General features: G+C 33.7%; 3 protein-coding genes across 12 annotated transcripts in view; 2 read left to right on the forward strand and 1 right to left on the reverse strand.

Moving 5' to 3' along the window:
- LOC117684923 (heparan sulfate glucosamine 3-O-sulfotransferase 1-like) overlaps positions 1–7,464 on the reverse strand; it is a 30,775-nt gene extending 23,311 nt beyond the window's left edge. The window contains exons 1-3 of one of the 3 annotated variants that reach the window (XM_066067213.1): positions 7,395–7,464; positions 5,715–5,754; positions 430–522 (exon numbers count right to left, since the gene is read on the reverse strand). In XM_066067213.1, the coding sequence (XP_065923285.1) occupies positions 430–474 (45 nt within the window). In that variant the 5' untranslated portion in view covers positions 475–522; positions 5,715–5,754; positions 7,395–7,464. Of the gene's footprint in view, positions 1–429; positions 523–2,210; positions 2,230–5,714; positions 5,755–7,394 lie in introns of those variants that run through there. The other 2 variants (XM_066067214.1, XM_066067215.1) reach the window with 2 other exon arrangements.
- A 324-nt stretch (positions 7,465–7,788) lies between these two features.
- Positions 7,789–11,473, forward strand: LOC105348494 (small ribosomal subunit protein eS12). Its single transcript, XM_011457955.4, has 6 exons — positions 7,789–7,894; positions 8,019–8,055; positions 8,242–8,370; positions 9,353–9,455; positions 11,156–11,257; positions 11,354–11,473. The coding sequence occupies exons 2-6, from the start codon at positions 8,039–8,041 to the stop codon at positions 11,414–11,416; spliced, it is 414 nt and encodes a 137-aa protein (XP_011456257.1). The 5' UTR covers positions 7,789–7,894; positions 8,019–8,038; the 3' UTR covers positions 11,417–11,473.
- Positions 11,474–17,016: 5,543 nt separating this feature from the next.
- On the forward strand, positions 17,017–23,199 carry LOC105348495 (uncharacterized). Of its 8 annotated transcripts, none has more exons than XM_034458972.2 (3): positions 17,017–17,035; positions 18,197–18,297; positions 20,212–23,199. In XM_034458972.2, the coding sequence occupies exon 3, from the start codon at positions 20,418–20,420 to the stop codon at positions 22,398–22,400; it is 1,983 nt and encodes a 660-aa protein (XP_034314863.2). In that variant the 5' UTR covers positions 17,017–17,035; positions 18,197–18,297; positions 20,212–20,417; the 3' UTR covers positions 22,401–23,199. The 8 variants fall into 8 exon arrangements, with proteins under 8 accessions (XP_034314863.2, XP_011456258.3, XP_034314862.2 ...); XM_011457956.4 differs by lacking the exon at positions 17,017–17,035 and adding an exon at positions 17,213–17,440; XM_034458971.2 differs by lacking the exon at positions 17,017–17,035 and adding an exon at positions 17,590–17,792.
- Positions 23,200–25,119: the final 1,920 nt, after the last annotated feature.

The raw sequence follows: 25,119 nt of genomic DNA on the forward strand, positions 1-25,119 counted from the left end.
AATTGTTGTAAATTGTACCAAAATCTAAGAGAACAAAATAATGATATACACTACACCTATTATAACATATACCAATACATGTTCATGTAAAGAACTGTTAAATAAAGTTAGTGTTGATGTCTGAGTTTCAGCGTAATATTGAGCCATAAGTCAAAAACTTATAATCAATGTCAATACATATGTATAATAGCAATAACCACCTGGAGCTGGTCTGTACTCCGAGTTATAGTTTTGGTTGAATTGTGTACCTGGAGGCTACCAAAATTACATGTACCATATACACTTAAAACAGATTGGGGCTACATTTATCTGTATGACTGTATTAATATTCAGATAAGAAATCATACCCCCTACCCACATGAATCAGATTGCAACAGCATTGATATCAGAAGAAAAAGCTAGAGTACAGAATTAAATACACTGACTCACCTTGATTTTTTCACCTTTCCAATCCAGAATCAAATGACTCTGCATTTCATCAGAAGGCTATCCAAAATTCAAATATGCATCTGTATGTCCAGTCTGAAATAGGAGGGTGAGCTGTTTATATATATAGAAACCTAAACACACTGGGGAAAAAAAGCAAAAACAGGGCAATATTAAACAGAAAACATGCTTCCTCATTTGTTATAGTTATAAACATTGTAGGCTGAACTCTAAAGTTTTACACATTCCAGTTAATAAATAAAACACAAAATATCCTCAAGGGACTTTATATTGTTAGCTCACAACATTGTGCATTGTGTGTTTCCATGAATTTTATGACAAAATCTCAGTGACAGTTGTTCATTCATAAACAAATTATGTACCTATGGTGACTATATATTTTCGATAACAATTACACTAATTTTAAGACATTTTTTAAGTATTCTTAATGTATGCTGTTTTAACCATGTCTGCCAACCCCTTCCCACAACCCCCCCCCCCCCCCCCAAAAAAAATAATCTGCAATTTTATTCTTCTAATTATATTGTACTAACATACACCACAGAGGGACCCAATCCAGATGACGGTTTTAAGTTGACTACAGTGAAGTTTCATCCCAGTATTACAACATAGTTAAGTATCCCATGCAAGAGCCAGAACTTAATTTGTTTTACGACTGGGCTAAAAAAGACACTATTTTTGACTTGAGGAAGGGGAAAAACATGAAAATACTTTAATACACAGTACTCCAACACTCCAACACTGTTTCTAGATAAAAATTTGTAATGCAATAGTTATGCAATATTCAGGTACCAGTGTGTATATACAATATACATCTCTTTAGACAGCATCTCTTTCCCGTTGTACCTCCAAAATTGGATTATAACGGTACATGTTGTGTTATTTAAATTGCTATTTTCTTATTGAAATCAAAGATAAAATGTGGGCTGGGACAATGACAGTAGATTAGTGAATGCTAATTGTTCTTTCTAGTAATCACTTGTACCCAAAAACAAAACAGGTTTGTTTTCTACTTCATTGGTTCACAAATTGATGATCACTGACCGACCAAATGTTTGCATTACATGGTCAAACAATAAATACCTTTCTTATTGAGTCACTAACAGACCTGAACATATGATAAACCACAACATTCTTTGAGATTTCAACTGAAGTCAAATGAATGCTAAATTACCAAAGCCTTGAATATATATAGAGAAAATTTTTCTTAGAGAAGTGGACAGGCAAAGCCTTATAACAATGGATATGACAAGGGGTACATGTAAAGGGAATCTTAATGTCTCTCCACTTCTCGTTAGAGAAAGATATGCTCCCAATTGGATGCCAAGTTTAAAGATTTTAACTCAGTGGAACTTAATCTCACAAACTGAAGTATTAGTGAAATTAACCATGTAAACAGGGACCATCATGAAAGAAGCATGATAATCACATGTACTCTGTTTTTTCAGTGCTAATAAAATAAGATACAAAAAACACACAAGTTTCCTAAAATATAGTTTTACATGTGCATGTACAGGTATTTCCTGACAAGTAACCGAGGGCACATGACATGATCAACTCTCACAATATTTTTCCAATATCAATACTTTTTTAAAACCTATATTTGGAGAGAATTTTTTTTTTACTGTAAAATAATTTAACAGAGGAAGCATAGAAGGAAGATTTAATCAATTCACCACCATACATTCTAAATGGTTAAATTACATCCACAATCTTAAATGCTAATTTTTTGTAGATGGTTAAGAACAAACATAAAAACTTACTTTTAGGGCTTAAGGTTAATGTTAACTGAAATTTAAAGTATATGTTAATGTAGAGATATATCACGGAAGGTCATGAACACTTATTTTACTTTGCCTGAATCTGACATGCATAAGCCAAACAACAGGTGACACTTTTATTGAGCTGAGACCAAACAATAGCAGATAACCCATGGAGTCCTCCAGAAATGGCCGAGTCTCTAGAATTATCTCACACCATGTACCAGAACACCCACTCGTCTGGCTCTATTATTGAACAGATGTATGTGATAAACCCTAGTCTACCAAAAATACAACTTATTCCAAGTAGTACTCATTAAGGGGATGAAGTACCGGTATCAATCCAACCCACACAATTCTATTTAGAAATCATTGTTTAAGGGCACCTGCAGAATGAGTTTTGAAAGTTATATATACCTGTAAAATTTAAATTCATATGGTAATTAATCAACCAGGTACCATTTAATCAAAATATAAATATTTATATCGTATGAAGTTAAAAGAAGGGTTAATTTGATCCATTGTTAAATAGTCAAAGAGGAATAACTCAATACTAAAACATGAACTATGTGATCTTTCCATCACAATCTATTACTTAAAAGATAATTTTTCTGCGTATGTCTTCTACATGAATATATGCTTCCTAGTGGTGTGCGATCTTATTGGGATTTGATTGGTATACTGGATTTTAATAAATTCACAATAATATTAGTACAAGTACTTTTACTTGCTTTTAAATCATCAATTTAGCGAAATTATAAGAGAGAACTTAAAAATAAAAATGCACTAGCTATAAGTATTATCATTACTAAATAACTTTTCATGAAGATAAAATGATCTTCATTGTTTATATATACCAGTATAAAAAATACAGTTTAAATTTCACATACATGTATGCAGTCTGAAAGAAACCTAACTGAAATAATGCCTATAAAATTTTCAAATCATTTAAGAACTGCTCGCTTCCAAACACATTGAGAATAAAATCCTTCCTAATCCAATTAAATGGTTACTTGACAAAATCTCAGTGGTCAGTACACCAGTTCCTTACTTTAACTTATACCATCCAATAAAGTTGCTGCATCCTTACTGAGGAGAACCACAAGAGGTTAGCAAAAGTTGACCTTGTCTACATACTGCCCAATGATCCATGAAAAAGACAGGAACTGCAGCATGATGCTGGGAGAGATCTATTTTGTTTGATGAATGTGACTTCTGATTATCAAGTTATAAGTAAATACTGTGTATAAGTTACCGATTTTCCTGATCCCCCCCCTCCCCCCCACTGCTAAGAACCAACGACACACATGGCCACAACTGTTTGAACATCCATACTGGCAGTTGTTTGAATTATGTTATGCATACCATTATGTGAAATGAATCTCTTTGAGATAAAGTAATTTCATTAAAAATTCTGTCAACATTGACATTCTTTTTCTTCAAAATTTACAATATTTGACAATAAAATGTATCAAAAAAATCTCCAAAGGGAAAAAATTCTAAAGGACTATGTGCGGTATGGTCAAATATCTGTCCCCGATTTCAACCAATTTTTAAATAGTATCGTATAAAAATGAAATCTTCACAAATCATTGTAAAGAGGATGCCTATAACTTTAATAATGATTTTAGTCATCATTGCTCACTCCCTGTGTATCTATGACGTCACCTAAATGACCTAATTCCCGCAAATTTGAAAACAAATGAAGATATTCTCATTTTTGCTCTATATTTTGCATTCGGAAGTATAGAGCGCAGGTCTGCTCAAGTGCGATTTTAACATATGTTTTTCTTCAGATAGTTATACATATTATACTAAAAAATGGTACTTGAGCAAGCCTGCGCTCGATGTTTCCCAGTCGAATAACCATCGGAAAACACCCATATTTTGCTACAAAACATCAATTTATCAAAATAATGCAATATTCATGACGTCATTTCTACATTATGACGTCACTGTGGTGATAACCTTTTACACCTTTATTTAGTTTATATTTTAACTATCTTTCACCTTATTTTAAAGCTCTTTCTAAAACTTTGATTTTGGGGGGCAAAAATTGCATTAAACCGCACTTAGTCCTTTATCATATTTCTTGAGTTCAATAACTGAAATTCATAGGTTCAAAAGAACATAATTTCATGGGTAAACATAAGAAATTTTACTCCTTTGATCACATGCTAATTAATACCAACTCCAACTTCATGCATCTTCACTAGTCAGGGTTTTCTGTCCACTCCCGGCCCTCCCCATAAAGCAGAGTGAACTGAAAACCCTTGGCCGGAGAAGATAAAGTTGAGGATGGGATGTATATTTGTGTGAAACTTATACAACAAAAAACAAATCCACAATATGAACAATGTTTTCATAGTACATGTATAATGTGCATGCTTATTAAAATGTTAATGCTATCTATTAATTAAGGCAAACATTTTCATGTAAACTGAAAACCTGAAACCATTATAGCGAGCGCAGCTCGCCGGCGCGCAGCGCAGGCGAGCGAAGCGAGCTCTAAGAACCAGTGTGCGCGGGAAAAAGAACGAGCTAAACCTACAGTTCATCAAACAAAATTTTTTGTCTACGTCCCATAATGCTCTCTAATGTTTTCACCCGTGGTGCTATGCCAAAAATGGCCGACTTTTAACTCGTAATTTACAGTGAATTAAAGTTTGAAGACACGTTTTGAGTACCGCATATGCTTTGGCGAGACTCAAAAGATTTGTTACATGCTTCCATACCTCCGTAATGAGTCGAGAAACGTAAACAAAGACGAACAAAGACATGGATGACGTCACAGTGCACTCGCGCTATATTTCCTGCGATAAATTTAGAGGTGGATCAAACATCTGTAATGCGTGTACTAGCTATTTCAGTACAGACTGCGATACCTGCCTCATTGACGTATGATTTGTTTGCTGTCATATCGATCCATTTTTAAGCTAATTGTGCATGAATGAGTAGGGAGGAAATAAACAATAGGACATTTTGAAGTAAATCAAAAAGGAATACAATAAAAAAATAAACAGTTAAAAAAATTATGTAGATATGGGATATAGTCAGACCATTAAATTTAAAAGTGGGAAATTACACACCTACAAACAGGTACCGGGCTCTCTCTCTCTATCTCTCTCTCTCTCTCTCTCTCTCTCTCTCTCTCTCTCTCTCTCTCTCTCTCTCTCTCTCTGGGAAGTGGGTTGCGCTGTATGTATCATAACCATTAAAATTAGTACCTTTGGCATACTTATTGTAGAGCAATATACTCTCTCAAAAATTCTTTGACGTTCGTTGATACCTAAATAAAACGATGCAAGGTATGTGTATAATTCTTGCTGCGCTCGCCAGAACAGTAGCACCGTAAAACATATTAATTAATCTAACAACTAGATTTAACTGTTATCAATTGTATATTAAATTATTAAAAACATAATAATATACAATTGACATTAAGAATATGAATCGTGTGCAGCATTATTATTCCAGAGGCAATGAAATGAAATAAACTGAACTTACAACTCTCAAAACTCTAATTTTTCCCTCTAAAGAATCATTGCTGAAATGAAAACAATAACATTCACTTGTTACTTAAATATAACAGTAAATAGTGTTATGCCTCGATCTGTTAATCTTCACAGATCTTTCAAATAAGTGTTGTCCTAAATATTGTTTTTAAATCGTACATCAAATCACCGAAATGAAAGAATTTATCAAAATTACACATAAAATTACAAGAATGATACTAAAGTCTTCCGATATGACATTTCAAATACATTAAATTGGTGATATATTTTATACATTTATTGCATGATGGTGAGGGAAATATGAAGATTTATTCCTCAAAGAAAAATCATATTTCCTGAGGACTTTGCCCGAGGGAAATACAATTTTTCTGGGGAAATAAATCTTAATATTTCCCGAACATTCATGCTATAAAAGTTTTATTATACCGAAAAACAAATCATTAATCAACATCTGTCGTCGATTTTACATAATTTTTCAACTTATCGAAAGCAATAACGTCGTGGTTTTTTGTTTTGTCTATCTTTGTTTTCATAAATTCAAATCAAATATAGTAAAATTGATTTTTGTAGCATAAAAAGAATTAAAATGATAAATATTTTTGATTTCCTCATATTTTTCAACATCATATGCTCATATTGGCTTTTTCATACCTTTGGGATGAAAAAACCCAAGATTTCCGAAGACGTGAGACATGATATTTATTAAATCCCCGGGAGACACAACGTTTCGTCGCCCCGTCACGTGATTGTCTAGAACCAATCAGATGTTGCGTTTTATAGAATAATTATATTGAGGTATAATAAATATGTTTACGTCTTTCGGGTAAATGCTTTATAACCAAATAAAAATAAAACTCCAAGTTAAATATCTTATTTGAACAATAACTCTTCATAACAACAACATTATTTCATTATAGTTGTTTTCTAATCAACAACAATATATAAATAGTGCCTGTTTGGGAGGGTAACAGTTGAAAACGACATTCTGGAGAAAACCATTGTCAACCCACGCAAAGCGCAATTTCATCTCATCAAAAGTAAAACTGATTACTGTGACATGTCAAAGAAGGCCAACTCGTGCATGACGACAACTCATCGCTATAAATTTAAAAAATTCTTTCAATTGAGCCCTTTCATCTAAAAGGCCATTTAATTAAACTTTGTCATTTTTGGAGATTTTAGTGTCATTCCAGTAATTTCAGGTGTACCGGTAATTTCAGTAAATCCTCACTGGCATTCTGGTTACCTGATTCTTAACTATGTATTTTTTGCAAGTTTTTAATCATCATCAATATGTGTAAATGAATAATTGTACATTTTAAATTGTATATTTTAAAATGATGTATGTGATATGCAGAGATTAGCCATTTTCATCATTGTTAATTAATGTTCAGACATTGTGAGATTCTGTGGGAAATAATGTGGTTAATCAATGAATTATGAATTAACTCAAACATGAAAGAGCTAAGAAGAGTAATATGTGTTTGCAAGGCTATATTTCGTGTGTCATATGGAAAGCTTTGGTGTACGGCATCAGTAAATCGCAACAGTATACATACGATTATACGTCCCTTGTAGTAATGAAACCCAACAAAAGTAAACATATATTGAATACTTTAGATAAAAGTGCATTTGTTACGCAAGGGTTTATTCAAATATATGAGATACTCACATGTTAATTCACCTTTTCAAACTCGTGTTTACATCACAATTTACAGAGCCTCCATTTTTATAAACAGAATGACTAATTACAGGAAAACACTTGGATTATTGTAACGACACCGTATCGTAATTTAAAAATACAAAAATGGCTTTATATTAACTAAATAAGACCCTATGTGTTTCATTTAATTAATTTTATTTGTGACATAAATATTAACAAGCCTTCCATTGTATAATCTTCCATAAGCAGGACTATACAAGCAAATTATGTATTGCAATACCTTATTTATTTAATATAATTACTTAAATATCAGGTTTTTTATTTGAAAATTGAAATTGTTCTTAATAATAAAATTGCGTAATGCATGCGATGCATTTAAAATATAGAATCTATGGAGCATATATCTGTTGGCTACTGTTATTATATTTTAACGTATTTTGAGGGTATTTAGTCTAACCGGAAATTCTAAGCCACTTCCTTTTCACGTTTTACTCTTTTGGAACATCATTGTAAGTTTTCATAGGGGCAATAAAATCTGACATCATCGGGTCACATCACCTATGAATTTCTTAATATGCAATTAAATAATAAAACGTAACATCAATTCACTCGTTTCTGGTTTTTAATTTACAGAAGGACGTCCGTTTTCGAAAATGTCGGATGCGGAAGGGTATGTGTGATATTCTAAAACACCATTTATGTTAGTGACAGTAACTAAAAGTTGAGGAAAACAAAGTTTTGAGACAAAATAATAAATTCTAATGATGCTTTGGAAAAGTATATTGTCATTGTAATTTTGTGTTTCTCTTAATTTGCATTGTTTTGGCATTAAGAAAGATCATAAATTGTCTTGTAGAGATGATGTTCCCGTTGTATCGGGAGGATCTATGGATGTTTTCACAGCAGTCCAAGAAGTTCTGAAGACAGCTTTGATTCACGATGGTCTAGCTAAAGGACTTCACGAATGTGCAAAAGCCCTTGACAAGTAAGATCCATACTGGTTATTGAGACTGAGGCGAGTTCAGCAGAGCAGGTGCTTGCAAGCGCTCGCCAAAGTTTTCTATACCTCTTTCACAAATTTTGGCAAGCACTCGCCAGCACTCGCTCTGCTGAACATGCCCCTGTTAACACATGTATACTCTGTCACAAGATATCATTGATTCACAGTTTGGTTAAATACTTGATATTTATAAATACTTCAAGATTCAGATGTTCATTCAAAAGTATGAAAAATTTTCAAGATTTTCTTTTATAAATGCCCCTTCTAGCTTATCAAGTTTCAATACTCGGATAAATAATGTGACGTCGATGAGAGTTTTTTTTCCAACAATCCCAAATGAAGATGTTGAATTTTCCCAAGTAAATAATGAAAATGTGTAAATGAAGTTATCCTAGATATTTTCCCAACATCTATTTCAATTGCGCTTCTTTTACAGACATGTGTAGTATATCAAAAGTCGCCCAAATGTGCTGCATAGATATTTTAGGACAGAATTTAGCTATTAATGTGTTTATGTTAGCTCTCCCTAAAATGCATTTGCCCTAATTTACGTTTGCCCCGAATTTTTTGCCAAAGTTTGCTTGTCATGAATTTTAAAATGAATTTTCTGCAGAGAAAAAGCTAAAAACAAAGAAAGTTAAAAACAACAGGGAAGAATTTTAAATAAAACTGTATGCAATAGATTAATATGATCATATTCTTAAGACCATATCAAATAATTAGCTGCAAGGCCTACTCAAAGGATATATTAGTATTATTGATTATGAGTAAATTGCCTGAAGGTAAAAGACTTCTGATTTTGCCCTTCAGAAGTGCACTTGAAAGCTATTTCACGAGTTATCTTGCATAGAAGGTACTGGTTTAAAGAGAGTAGTGTCATGTCCGAGGATAATTGCTCATATCTTGGGCAGATTGTATAATAAACTTAGGATGCTGGTTTTAAATATGTGTTGATTTTTTTTAACAGGCGTCAAGCTCATTTGTGCATTCTTGCCAACAACTGTGACGAACCAATGTACGTCAAACTGGTAGAAGCTCTCTGTGCTGAACATGGAATTAACCTTATGAAGGTAACAAGATTAAAAGAGGGTTTCATTTAAGATTGAAAAGGGAAGGTCTAAACGCTGATTCCATTTTCAACCTTTGATGATATAGAATTAAAAAAAAAAATCCTGGAACAGAGTCATTGGTATAAGACTTTAGGAATTTTCTTTTCATTTTAGTCTAAACACAGCATAAACATGAGAGAATGATGATTTGACCATGCTCCCTCTTCCTATTTATACATGAGGATAGATTGGTCTCCACTGATGTTTCTCTTGCACGTGTGCACTACTTGAATGTGATATTCTTAACCATACTTTAATATTGTTGCATCAGTATAAAGATATTAAATACTAAGCCTCATTATTAAGAAACTTACAGTGATAAGGAAAAAACATAAATTCAGGATTTCTATGGATTGAAGATTAAATATGGTTAAGGAGCAGTAATTAGAGCACCAACTTGGAATTATTCATAAATTCAAGATATTAGAATTCAAGATACATAGTGACTGAGGAAAAATAATATAACATTCAGTTTTTTGGGTCAAAATGTTCTAAATGTTAAACTTTAATTGCAAAATTAGTAAGGAATTGATCAGTTTTCATTCAATCCCAGATTATGAAATTGATTCCCAGTTCAGTATGACTATAGAATTAATCAATGCCACAGCATTTGGTCTGATGCAGCAGTAACAGAGAGACAAATCATAAATCATTATAGACCAAACTATTGTATTTTTCAAAATATTCACAATTTGATTGAAACAGCATATGTTAAAGAGTCAAAGTGACCAGCAGTTAACAGATTTGCTGACTTATAAGAGGAACGGGGACAAAATTTTAATAAAATCTGCTCTATTTCTTGCTGCAGTTTTGCTTTAAACTAGTATATGGTAAGGAATGAGGAGAGGGGTGAATAAGGATGTAGCAACCAGTTTCTAATGTGATTTAATGTGTGAACTTTATATTGAATAAATGATGACATACCATGCTCCCTCTACTTACTGTTGATGGGGATAGATATTGTTTAACTGATCAATATAAGAACAGATTTCTAGTCTTGAAGATACATGGTTAATAATGTCTATTTTAATCAAAAGTAGAATAAGTAAAAATGTGGGAAACACCACTTTTTTTTAAACACTATACAGCTCACAATGTTGGACACATTCTTTCTCCTACAATTTACCAATCCAAATGACACTGTCATTGTCGCCCAAAAGGTTGAGTTTCCACCAGAGTTCAAGCCATTTGATATAGCACTGTCAAGATTAGATTTATTCCCCAGAGAGTTAATATAGCTTTCTGTTATACCCCCTGGCAGCTGGATCTTACAATTGACCAAAATTAACCAAGAAATAAGACTTCTTCTGAAGAGTGAGAATTCATAATCCCTTGTGTAAAATTATTATCACTTGTAAATGTTTACACAACAAAAGATATTTCCATTTGTCACACTTAAAATGAAATTAAGATTCTTGTCTTCTTATGATTAAGATGATTTGTCATTATCCAAGTTTTGACTTTCCAAGAAGTTGTATATTTTCTATGTTGAAATGATGACATACCATGCTCCCTCTACTTACTGTTGATGGGGATAGATATGGTTTAACTGATCAATATAAGAAAGGATTTTGTTGTCCAGTCTTGATGCAAAATAGGTACAGAATTTTCTCCCTGAAAGTTTTAAGCAAAATAATAACTTTATTCTTTGTGTTTCACAGGTTGATGACAACAAGAAACTAGGAGAGTGGGCTGGTCTGTGCAAAATTGACAAGGAAGGCAAAGCCAGAAAAGTTGTAGGATGCAGCTGTGTTGTTGTCAAAGTAAGTTAGAATTTTGGTTGTATAAAACTATTTGAAATGTTTATTGTAATGTCTTTAAATAGTGTTATTACAATTATAATACAATTTATTTTATAGGATTACGGAAAGGAGTCTCAGGCCCTGGATGTTCTCAATGACTACTTCAGGTCCAAGAAATAAACGCTGTTGGAATGTAATAAACGAAAAAAATACAAAATTAAAAAAAGGAAAAATTGATTGTATGTGTTGTCTTTTTTTACTAGTTGAACAATATCCTATCAAGAAGACCATGATTAGCATCCTGTAATATAGACATTTTTGTATTACTACAAACACTTATGATGTTATTTGAAAGGAATACAATTGTTTCAAAATTTGTTAACCACTATTTTTTTTAAATTTTGAAAAGGTCATTACAAGGTAAATGGTACATATGAGATTAGTTATTGCATGGTCTGTAGTTAACATACTGGTATATTACATTGGTCAGGGAGGAAAGATTTGACTCCACATGAAATATCCCACAGGTGTGGAGGACCCTTAACAACTAAATATTAGAGTTGACTTTGCAATGCTCAAGGGGAGAAAACTCATACTGTCTTCGGGTAGTAAAGACAGTTCCAAGTGAAGGAGTATTACTACATGTATTAATTTTCTTACAAAAAGAATTACATTAAGAAAGTTCTCATTAGCATCATTAGAGACGACTGCATGGTGAAGGGCCTCCACACTTTTGGAAAAGTTTCTCGAACAAGCACCAACTGGTTATACCGGTAATTAAGAATATAATATGTACTGGCATGTGCACAATGTGTTATAACGGGATTAGAGAAATAATGACGGACCAGACTGGGATTCGAACCTGGGCCCCCTGAATCTGTAGTCAGCTATTTGGTGCCAGTATTTGAACTGGTCTGACTGTCACATTCCTCCCCCCTAAATGATCTTGGCCCTTGAAATTCACCACAGACTCTTCCAGTTCCAGGGGTTGGCCACGGCACCAAATAAAACGGGATGGGAGAAATAATGACAGACAAGACCAGGATTTTTAACCCGGGCTACCTAATCTCTAGTCGGTTGCTCTACCATCTGAGCTATCTGGCCCCGGTATTTGAATCAGTCTGACGGTTGCAGTGTGAACGACTGAAAAGATTTTTATTTTGGGGAAAAAATTTAGTTTGAAATTTTTTTTCCAGTATACAGATACATATACTGATTTTAAAAAAGTCCCTAACGTATTCAAACTATGGACCTTAGGAGTCGATAGTTTGATGCTATTTAGACAACACTATCACATTTGTTTTACATTAACCATTTTCTTATATTTTGGACTTTTAAAAGGGACATGGTCACGATTTTGGTCAAAAATAATTTTTCTGATTTTAATATTTACAATGCTTCAGAAAGGCATTTTTAATAGGCAACCGAAATTTGAGTGTCATTTGTTGAGTTATTAGCGAGTTACAGAGCTTGAAATTCTTCGCTATGTAAACAAAGCGTTTGTTTACATTTTGAACATTGAAGTAAAAATTTCAGTTTTAAACCTAAAACGAATGTGTTAAACGTTACTATCTATGCTTAAAATAATTAAAAAGATAGACAAATATATATTGAACCTATGGAAACAAAAACGGGGCACGAGCCTTGTTTACATGACAAAGAATTGTGAGCCCTGAATCTTGCTTATAACTCTTACGAATTCGAATGACTCTCAAATTTTATTTGATCATTAGAGATGCATTTCTAAAGCATTGTAAATAATAAAAACAAAAAATAGAATTTGACCAAAATCGTGACCATGCCCTTATAATCAGAAAAAAAAAACCAATTTCTATAACAGCTAGGGTGGGAGAAATGATGACAGACTGGATGGGTCCCCCTGGGTCTCTTGTTGGTTGCTTTTTAGCTCACCTGAGCCAAAGGCTGAAGTGAGCTTTTCTGATCACAATTTGTCCGTTGTCGTCGTTGTAAACTTTTCACATTTTCATCTTCTTCTCAAGAACCGCTGGGCAGATTTCAACCAAATTTGGTACAAAGCACCACTAGGTGAAGGGGATTCAAATTTGTTCAAATGAAGGGCCACGCCCTCTTTAAAGGGGAGATAATTGAGAATTATTGAAAATTTGTTGGTATTTTTAAAAAATCTTCTTCTCAAAAACTATTCGGCCTGAAAAGCTTATCCTTGTGTAGAGGCATCCTCACGTAGTGTAGATTCAAGTTTGTTCAGATCATGGTCCCCGGAGGGAGGGTGGGGCCACAATTGGGGGATCAAGTTTTACATAGGAATATATAGAGAAAATCTTTAAAAATCTTCTTCTCAAAAACTATTAGGCCAAAAAAGCTCAAATTAAAGTGGAAGCATCCTCAGGTAGTGTAGATTCAAGTTTATTCAAATCATAGTCCCTGGTGGTATGGTGGGGCCACAATGGGGGAATGAATTTTTACATAGGAATATATAGAGAAAATCTTTTAAACAAATTCTTTTAAAAACTATTTGGCCAAGAAAGCTCAAATTGGCGTGTAACCATCATCAGATAATGTAGATTCAAGTTTGTTCAAATCATGGTCCCTGGGGGTAGGGCGGGGCCACAATGAGGGATAAATTTTTATATATAGAGAAAATCTTTAAAAATCTTCTTCACAAAACTATTAGGCCAGGAAAGCCCAAATTTGAGTATAAGCATCCCCAGATCGTATAGATTCAAGTTTGTTTAAATAATAGTCCAGGGGTAGGGTGAGGCCAGAATGGGGGATGAATTTTTACATAGGAAATATATAGAGAAAATCTTCTTTTTAAAGACTATTTGGCCAGAAAAGCTTAAACTTGTGTAGAGGCATCCTCGGGTAGTGTAAATTCAAGTTTGCAAAATCACAGTCCCTAGTGGTAGGGTGGGGCTGTGATGGCGGTTTGAATTTTTACACAGGAATATATAGAGAAAATCTTTAAAAATATTCTGGGAAAGTTTTCAGTCCAAAACTCAGTACTTAGTGTGAAAGCACAGGTTATGCAGATTTAAGTTTGATGAAACTATGATTCCCTAGAGAAAAGTGGGGCCATGAAATGGGGGGGGGGGGGTATATAGGAAAAGGGAAAAATCTTCTCTCAGGTACAACAACAAAAGGGGCTTGGTATTTACCAAAAAAAAGAGGTGGATAAAAATTGGCAGATTTTCAATTTTTTTAGCAAGATCTCCTGTACTTAGTTGTCAAGATATTTTGATACTGTCATGCTAATTTGATCAGAATTAAGGCAATTGTTGCTCATGTGAGCGATGTGGCCCCTGGGCCTCTTGTTCACGTGAGCCATCTGGCACTGTTGGTTGAACTAGTCTGACTGTCGCAATGGAGTGTCTTACAGCCCTGAATTCAATCTAATAAATTAGAGTTAGACTTGTAAATCCACTCCTCTACGATACGATAATTAAAATTGGATGTCTAAGATACGCTATAGTGTATAGTAGAAGTCTAACTCTAATTAGATTGAATTCAGGGCTGTAAGACACTCCACTGCGAAATTGACCTTGAACTCAATGTTAATTTCATCATGGTCAAATCACCAAAAGATGTCCTATGACTAGGGAGGTATTGATCTTTTTTTAACAGGTCTACATGTAGTTCTTTTGATATCATGATTGATATGTTGAGCTTTGATCATGGAAAGGTATTTACTAGTATTGATTTGTGGTACAAAAAGAATAGAACTAATGTTCACATGCATAGTGTAATAAGACCAAGAAATTAAAATTTTAGGTCACTTATTGCTCTCCTTGGTATTTTGAACATTAATCTATCAAACAGATCTTAACTGTAATAGATATTGTATAACATTAACATTTATAGAAAAAGGGGAACATCAATTTTTAAACTTCATGAATCACCAGATAGTTAAGATTTTATATATCATAAACTTGGGGTCCTTCCCTGAGAGGATGGAGCATCACGATCATTGTTCTCTTTGATAAAACTTGCCAATCCATGTATAACTTGGAAGAAAAACTTGAGCAAGGGGAATAACTTGTATGGCTTTAAACACTTGATAAAAATATTTGTGATCAATTCAAACAACCGTACTAACCTTTTGTTGGTGGCTTCTTGTTGACTTGAGTACATACCGGTATACGTATAGTGTGATTTGTTATTTTGTTTAATTTTTCATTAACCTTTCAGATTTACCCATATAATTAACACTTTTTTGTTGATAAGAATATGCTATTGTAAATACAAATCCAAATTAAAAACAGGATTAATGGACTTCAATGGCAATTAATATGGATTGTTTGGTGTCAGTTTCAATAAGCTCATGCTGAGATTTTAAAGATTATACAAACAAATCATTGGAAAAATGTGTCAATTCATAGTGTGTGGTTTTGTTTAATGTTCTTTTCTGAAAAGCTGTATACACATACACTGAATTGACAGGTGAAACCTTTGCTTTCATCTTGTAGGCATGTAATATTTGAAATGACAGTAATTAATTGATAACTCTTGATTAACAATTAAACACAGCAGGTATAAATGATCACACTTTTTGATAATCAACATTTAGAAAATATTAACTTTAAAAAAAAATTGACAATTGGTTAATTAGCAAGTTATATAATTTTGTATAGTTCTGAAGACATTGAAATGAGCTGAGAATGGGTTATGGATTTGCTTGAAAAAGAGGAAATATATGTATAAACATTGTTACCATATACCGGTAATGGTAAGTTTTAATTCATTGAAAATAATTTTAAGATCATATTTTCTTATTAATAATTAATCTGCAAATTTGTTCATGGATGTGTATCATGGTGATTGGATGTACCAGGCACTTCGTGTATAAATTCATTGTTTGATGTATTCAAGGAGCAACATTAAATGAATTGATTGTTTTTAAATTAAATTATCAAACTGTAACTGCCTTGCTGGCCAATGTTTCTTTTGCTGAAAAAAACAAAACCTTCATGTACACACATCATTTGGTCACAGTTTCTATAATATTCCATAATCAGGGGAAATATTTAAATATATTTTTTATTGTATTTTTGCATTCATCATTCCATAAATACAATTGCTTTAAGCAATTGCATTTATGGAATGATGAATGCAATGTTCAAGGGAGGTAATGCAGCTTGTTTTAAGATAGCAGCTCCTTTAAATTGCAAAATTGAGAGTTCATTCAAACTTTTGTTATTGTATATAATTTTGAACATCTTATTTTTCCAAATGTCTAGCTTGTGGATAGTTTAATTAATGCTGATTGACCCCCCTCCCCCGAATAACACAATGCTTCCATTTATGAAGGGGCTTAGCTATTATTAAAAGATGATTCATCCTACCCAGGCATACAATTACTCCTTACTACAGAGGATATATACTGTCAATCACAAAGTTCATTCATTGTTATAGAATATATACTTAAAGACAGGGGTCAAAATCAGAGAGAAATGACCACCGCTTATGGTTCACACAGGCATTTTAACTGCATTGATAATGCTGATTCATTGTTCATTGTAGGGACAAAAATCGGATCAAAGCAGATTGCAAGATTTAGATTTATGTTGCTTGATCTGCGTACTGAAAGGAGAAGTGAGATATATTTTTAAATATATCTCTGAGTGCTTAAGTCTTTGGCTTTTGTGCTCTTTTTTGCATTGTTTTAACCTAATAAAATGAATGTGATTGATCCATTGAGATAGGTAGACAAGTTCCAGCCATGAGTTTGACATTTTTGCCAGAAATCAGGGAAATAGTATGTCTACGTATGCATGAATGTCTTTAAATTGATGGATTTTTCAAACCACACTATTAAAAAAGGTTAGAAATTATAGATATTAAATAAAAGGGCAGAAAGTGTGAGGAAAGTTGTATACATTTTCATTGTGTATGTATATACAGTCTTTGAGTCAATGGACATGCAGTTCATACCATACACTCAAAAAAAAATGTCCAGTATTGAGTTAAAGGGTTGAAAATGTGACAGGAGAGAATTTATTTAGATAAGCAAAATAGGAGAAATGATATCAGGTGTGCATGAAAGGGAGGGATTTATTAGAATCGCATCGCAAGGTTTTCTGAATGACAAAAGGAATATCATTTTGACGTAAAATATCTTGAGCACTAGCCGATAAAAATTTTTCTTTGATAACAAAGCAGCGACCATCTCTAAAGCAAAGTATTTGGCAGGGGCCATGATAGGTGATAGCCGTTAAAGCCTGCAAGGTAAGAAACCTGGTCCAGAATTTCATTGTGATCTCAGACAGTGAGACTCTATTGGAGTGGAAGGCATAAATATAATTGGCTTTCACAGAGTGTATTTAAAGAAATTGATATATTACATAAATATTTTCTAAGTAGGGACTTGGTGGAAGTCATTATCTATTAATGAATAAAGCAGGTCAAGATTTTTTGGTCTTATCTGTCCATGACAAGGAAATACACTGTTGAAACATAGGGAGGTCTTCTTTTTAATGTTTTTAACAGTCGGAATTTTTCAATGTTTCATTGTGACAGACATTTGTCTTCCTTTAAATTGGCTTGTCAAACATCAATCAAGGAATTCCATCAGAGAAAGGTAAAAATGTTCGTTGTAAGCTTATCTGATATATATTTACAATGAAATGGGAGTTGTAAAAAAGTACGTCATTAAGAGAGTCTGTACATAATTTTGTGTCAGTGGACTTAAGAACACTCCTGCAAATATTTTACTTGAAGTTTTTCATTTGTCAACCTTCAAAAGAAGAACAAACAATTCTTTTTTTCAATTGTTTCCCTTTCATCTGCTGTCAAGCAATTTCAACAATTGTACATTTAAATTTCTAAGACTGTAATTATCATTGTGGAAGAGATAAAATATCCTCAAGCACTCTCCACCTTAAGAAGATTTTCAGCCAATTATGTCAAGAATGAGAGCGCCAAGCTGATATTGGAATGTATTGTAATCCCCAACACAATCAAACCTTTTTTTCCTATTTGCAGTGAATTTGTGTAGCTGGTCTGATTCAGGTCATTTGTTTGTTGTACAAGGAAAATATTAGATCTAAAGCAAACCAGGCATGGAGACTGGACCACAACAATAGGTAAGCTATATACTCAGTCTCGGGAACTGCAATTTTCACATTTGACTGCGAAGCCCAATCAATGTCTACCTATTCATCATTGGGAATTATTTGTGTCAATTCAAATTCACCTGAACATGAATGATTGATCAATTGATTTCGGGGGTTGTGCTAGTTATCACAGTTTGGGACCAATATGTGAACAAACGAGAAAAGGTAAGAGTTTGGCTTGGAATAAAATACCGAGATTCTTTTTAACTGATGATTTGGCAGTGGGAGAGGTGACCAATATGTTCCTAAAGCTTTCTATTGTGCATTTTAAACCTTATTAGAAAGGCTCCATAAGAAGTTCAGTGCAGTCATTGTGTGGAACGGGGGATTTTCTCTGTCAGGTAGTTTTAGCGGCCAGTATAGGGGACATTTTGGGGCTTAAGAAATGATTTGCTCCTAATCCTCAGTGAAATAATAAACACATACCTTTGTGTTACTGAGGTCTCCCAGTGAACTGAGTGGAGAAGCTACTGCTCTATCTCTTCCTTACAGTGGATATTTGCTTTGATTTAAGGAGGTAGGTTTGTGATTCAAAATTCATTACCTGACACCTGCTTACTGTGATAAGTCTGTTATTATATGTGGGAATTCGACACTTTGAAGGTCAGTAGTATAGAGCTATAAACAAGATGTAATGAAAAACCAGCTTCGGTCTATGTTGTAATATTATGAAGCACTGACTATCATAAGCTATATTTTTCCTAGGATGCCAACAAACGTAATAGACATGCAATGATTTATTTGTGCATTCGTTTGTAATCATAATTCTTTAATTACCATATATTACCTTATTCCTTAAAATCACAAGAATATAATTAATTGTGAGGTTAGGGTAGAAATAAGTCGACTATTATAAATGGAATTTAGTTGAAAAAAAGTGTAGGTTCATCAGTTTAAGTTTGTAAGATGTATGAAAATACAATTCATGTTATTCCAAAAGAGTTGAATATCATTTTATTGCACTGAAAAGCTTTGATGTTAAAAACATCTAGGTTTCAAAATTCAGATTTCATTAAATGAAGGTGACATTTTTCTTGTAAGGAAATGTAAATGTAAAAATATCAGCTTTCATGGGCAATGTTTATAAAAGTGATCAGAAAATCCCGATTGTTGTGTTCCATGTAGACATAAGACTCCAAGGACCTTAGGTGTTGAATATACAGGGAGAAGAAGAGAAATTGTATTGTTGTTGGACAATGGTGGCTTCTCACGTGTAAAGTGTAGGCACCAAATAATCATCTTGTCAATTTGGGAACTTGAGTATAGATTTGTTCTTCTTTTATGTGTTGGATAGGGTGAGAAAATCACACCTCTTGAAAAGTCTTTCGTAAATATGAGAAAAATTTGGTCCCTTTTTCAGCATGGGTTAGACTTGGTTTCTAGATAAAGTTCTGAGAGCAAAGTTTATGTGCTTGAGTTTTAAAAAATATATTTAAATTTGCAATGTTGTACAAATTAAAATTTTCATTGTCATAAATCTTAAATTCTGAATTATCAATGAAATCTAAAAACACTCCATATCGGTTTAATTTAGGGCTGGGTTTTTAGTCAAACAGTGATATAAATACATCATATTTGGAATTGTAAACTGTAATTGATCTGTGTCATTTCAAAGCAATTTGCTTGAATTATTAATGCACAGTCATTGAATAGTTTCTGTGCCTATTGTGACTATGCATGCAAAAGGTGAAGAATATCTTTTTGTGAAAGCAGTGTATTTCACGGATCGCCGAGACCTGTAAGCACAACAGGAATAGATTTCATGATTAGGTCCCTGATTTCTTCATCACCCAGTAATCAGATCTGACTTTTTTAGTCATACATCGGAGACTTTTTTGTGATTTGCAACAAATATTTACGTCAATGTTTTTAACTCCTTTTCAGGTCTGGATTCTTTTACCAAAACAAGATCAAGATTAAGATTTTCCATCATTTCTCCTTTTCAAGTCAAAAGGAGGTCGCATTCCTCCTTACAAAGTAGTTGGTGACTCTTTGAAATCATGCAGGGTTTGGAGACTAGCACTTGAATTCTATATAACTAGGGAAGCAAGGAAGTGAAAAGGAAAGATTCAAGGAAAAAATGTGATAAAATGTGTTTATCCTTGTGCTTTGGAGTGTTTATAACACTTTCCCTAGTGTTTCATCTGGGAGAGTTAGCCCTTAATACACTGTTCCTAGCAGAGATTTATCGGGAGAGTTCTCTGACATGGTTCACAATCATTGCCGGACTCCTAGGGTTACCGCTGGTTACCATTCAGTTTGTGTCCATCTTACTGATTCTTCAGAAAAAGAATGGGGATAAGACTAAATCTGGCAAAACTCTGCCAGTTTTATTACACATCTTCCAACTTGGATTTGTGTGGAGACATCTAAAAATTCTGTTTGAATCTGATATTAAAACCAAGAAGCATGCCCTTGCAGACTTATCACTTCTTCGTTTGTTTTACACCTTTTCAGCCAGTCTTCCGGTTCTGGCCATACAAGGCTTTATGATAATTACAACAAACAGTTCATTGATTGTTCAATGTGCAGCCGGTATCAATTTACTCTCCATTTCTTGGGGTCTTGCGAGTTTCAGGAGACAATATGATTCCAATGAATTTGAGAATGTGGTCCTTACATGGCCAGGAACTCTGTTTCGTCTTCTTTGGAGGATCGGGGAAATTACCGCGCGGGTTCTTTCCCTGGGAATTTTTGCCAGCCTGTATTTCTCCTGGATATTCCTAGTGATATGTCTCCATTGGATAACTATGATGTGCTGTGTGTGTTCATCAGTCCTGGAAAATGTTAATGTGGTGGGCATGAACAAGGGACATAAGCTCATCATGAGTGGACTCGTGTCCTACATTTACATCTTCTGCCATGTGAACATGAGTGTTGAAAAGTCCAAGTTCCATTACATTACATTTTATACCATCATGTTCTTAGAAAACAGCTTATTGACTGTAATTTGGTTTTTCACAGCAAAAGACACAAATAACTTCAAAGTGCATGTCATCGTTTTCATCACTGGACTTGCTTTTGTCATATCAGTTATTTCCATGTTGGTGTATTATCGATTCTTCCACATTCCATCTATGAAGATTTCACTTTATGGAAAAGACAAAATATGTGTTCAAGATGGCTGTATAAACTGTAAACTCAGTCTATGTGCAAAGCACAGTCATCTCCTCCAGAGACCTTTCAGTGCAGGATGGGTCAGCCAATACCAAAAAGCTCTCCATGATGGCAACTATTACAAAAATCTCTTACAAGACTCATTTATTGACTCAATGTCTGAATGGGAGACATGTTCCTCAACCACAGCATCGTCTAAACATTCCAAGAACACAACTTCAACTGGGCGAAAGAGCAAAAAAGTTCCTATCCAGTTGTCAGGCACATACAGCCATAGACACTTTGTGGATGCGGATATTGTGGAGAACGTGTGTTGTGATTCTGATACGGATGCCTCTACCACAGAAACCCATCGGATGTCATCTAGTGAGGACTCAATCATCAGTGAGCTCTCCATTCAGTTTCCTCCGCAGGGAATGGGGGTGTCAGACAAGAAGAAGCTATTGACCGAAAACTGGGACAACCTTATGCAAGTGGATAATCCTGCTTTTGAGAAAAGCAATTCGGTGCACCCTCTATTTGCATTTCGCCCAATATCCGCCCAGAGCTTAGAAGAATGGTACTCCGATGGCTACAGTACAGACCACACGTCTGACTACCAACTACCAGTTACAGTGTTGGCCAAAAACAACCGCAATTCCATGTCCATAGCCAGTTCCGACTGCACGGACTGTACAGTGTGTAAATATATGAAAGCATTCAATGCTAGGCGAAGATATCCCAAAGCACCAAGTTCCATAGTTTCAAGACATGAGAGAATAGAAGAGGAAAGTGAAGAGAAGTTGCATGCTCTGGACAAACTAGAGACCCCCAGGAGTGGGGCCTGGTATAACTGCAGTGAGTCCGGGGACAGTGCTTTCCCTCAGGAAAACTTCAGCTCCAGTAACCTGGACACAACATTATCTGAGGAGGAGGAGGAGGGGGTGTTTGAGACGGGGGCAGAAATCATCATCTAAAATGTTAATATGTTTTTGCAGTTTCATCAATTTTTTTCCCATTCATTACAGTTCTTTGATTGATGGAGAGACATTTAATTTGAAATGAAATTTGTTTTATGAATCTTGTTCTTAAAGGAACTAAACTCTAGTTCTTCAAGAGAGATATTAAGGAAATTGTTAAAATATTTTTTGCTTAAAAATGTGTGAAAACTTTTGAGAATTTATATTTACTGCCTTTATCTTATTGATCGATTTTACAAATGTATATTTTAATGGCTTTTCTACCTCAGTGATCAAAGGTTTTCATGAGAACTCTTCATAAACAAAATATGGCAGGTTTATACATGAGTGATTATGTTATATGTCAGTGACACTCTTTTATGGATTTTCTTCAAGGTTCATTTAACTTATAGAAAGTGAAAAAAGCAAGATTGAATAGTTAATATCTGCAAGGGTCTCGTAAAATTGGTCCTTTAATGCGTTGGATTTTGTCCACAGAATGTAAAAGTGTGAAGACTTTTTCATAGAAGATGTAACGAGATTTGAAACATTCATGTACTTTAAGAAGTACCAGTATACAATTTGTTGGTCAGTGTCTACAAAATCAAAGAACAGGAAATCTACCTCAGAATCCTAACCATTTTCAAAATTCAAAATTTTAAAACAGTGCATGTCCTTTTGTTTGTTTTTCCTCATATTAGAGTGTTTATTTTCCATAGTGATGCTGTTGTTAATTTTGTAAGATAAATATTGTTACTTGTCTTGTTACAGAAATATTTATAATTTTGTATAAAAATAAAATACATGTAACCTTTAACTGAGTTTAATTAATTTGTCTGCCAGTGTATTTTTGAGGGATCATTACGTATCGCTATGTGATGGTCAGACCGCTTTGAATAACAGTGCCAGATAGCGCAGTTGGTAGAGCACCTGACTAAAGACTCAGGGGGCTTGGATTCGAATCCCGGTCTGGTCCGTCATTATTTCTCCCATTCCGCTACAACTATATGTATATTTTTCAAAAGGATTTTGAATACGTCTTAAATGATTTACTGTAAATGCTGTAGTGTACATGGCTCAATCTGGAACATAAAGTCACAAATAATACTAAATATGATAATGTCGTGCAATATCCATTATAGTATTTTTATTTATGATACAAGTACTTGGTCAGTGTTTTCAGAAAACAAAATTAGAATCATAAAGCACTGCTCTTGGTTTCATAGACAAGGGAAATAACTTAGAGAACTGATAAAGAGCTAGCGTGTGTACCAGTAGAAAGCACCTGGATAATCAACAAGTCTTTGTCAGAAAATCTAACATTTAAAGTCGTTAAGGAAAGAGAGAGAAGAGCTTTGGTTGTCAAAACAAATGAGCAAATGTGAGATGAAGGAAATAAATGCCACCTTGATCTGATGAAGGGGCCAATATAGTACAGCCTCAAGGCCTTGTGAGGTAACACAAGCCAGGTGAGAAGGACAGGGTTTTGTTGTCCAGCCAAATGGGCTCTTGTGATGAAATCCCATTTTAATATGGTATGGGACACCTTGAGATATTATAATGGTTGAAAGAGCTTCAAATTAAAAAATATAACCAGCGTTTTAAAATTTTAAAATTATAATTAAAATATTTGACAATAAAATGTAATTTATGAATTGTTATGAAGTTAATGATATGTAAAAGCTCTGGCCAGTTTTGAATGTAAAATTAATAGTTAATTTAATTAATTTTTACTTCAAAAGAAAGTGATTTTTTTTAAAAACTTTCTTGCTCACGTAAAAATATCAGCTTCAACTGTAGCTACGAAAGCAGTATTAAATTTATCATTTAAAATCTGTGCATGTTTGGCATATCAAATGCAGTGATTCCTAGTAGCAAATGAGCTTCATTACATCATGTGAAATGAGAACATGTTGAATTCACTATTTTACTCTGGTACAAACAAATACTAGTAAGCATTACCACCCAGTAAAATCAATTTCAGAATGTTAAATTATAAATGGTTAATCACTTTATGGACATTTCATTAATTCTCAGCTTGAAAATTTTATCTGTATATGACAAGCAAATAAGAACAGATAGCATGCTCTGATAATGTATGTAGAAAAATCAACAATATCCTTTTCCAGTATCATTGATGTTAAAGTACATGTATGTGTAAAGAGGAGCTTTATCTTCTATAGGGATATGAACTTTGGTCAAAAAAGTCGACTCGTGTTCTGTATACAACAAAGTTATCTGATGTCTGCGTGAATTAAAAATTGATGCAATATATATATCAATTACCAGTAGTTGAGAAATATCATTTACAATTAATCCATAATTTAGTGAATTAAGCTAAAAGGGCAGATTTTAATTACTGATACACCTAACAGTTTATACCTTTAATCTGATCCTGTATATTGTTAGAGTCAAAATATTCATTAGGGATTAATTTTGTTAATTTCGTTGTAAACATTTCTCAACAAAACAATAATTCAATTATGGTAATATTTTCATATGGTTAAACGTTTCATACGTTTATTTTTGAAACAATGAAATTTTTTTCCATCAAAACCATTTCTTGACTAAATTTTCTCCCAGTAAAATTCTGCTTCTACAATATTTGTAAATACAAATATGAAAATATAGAGAAGAAATTGCTTAAAGTATATTAAAGTTTCTATCAGGACCATCAATAAGTAGTGTTGGAGTCCTATGATACACTGCATGACTGCTTTAAGCAGTGTCAAGTTGT

The sequence above is a fragment of the Magallana gigas genome, chromosome 7, assembly GCF_963853765.1.
Source record: "Magallana gigas chromosome 7, xbMagGiga1.1, whole genome shotgun sequence".
NCBI lineage: Eukaryota > Metazoa > Mollusca > Bivalvia > Ostreida > Ostreidae > Magallana > Magallana gigas.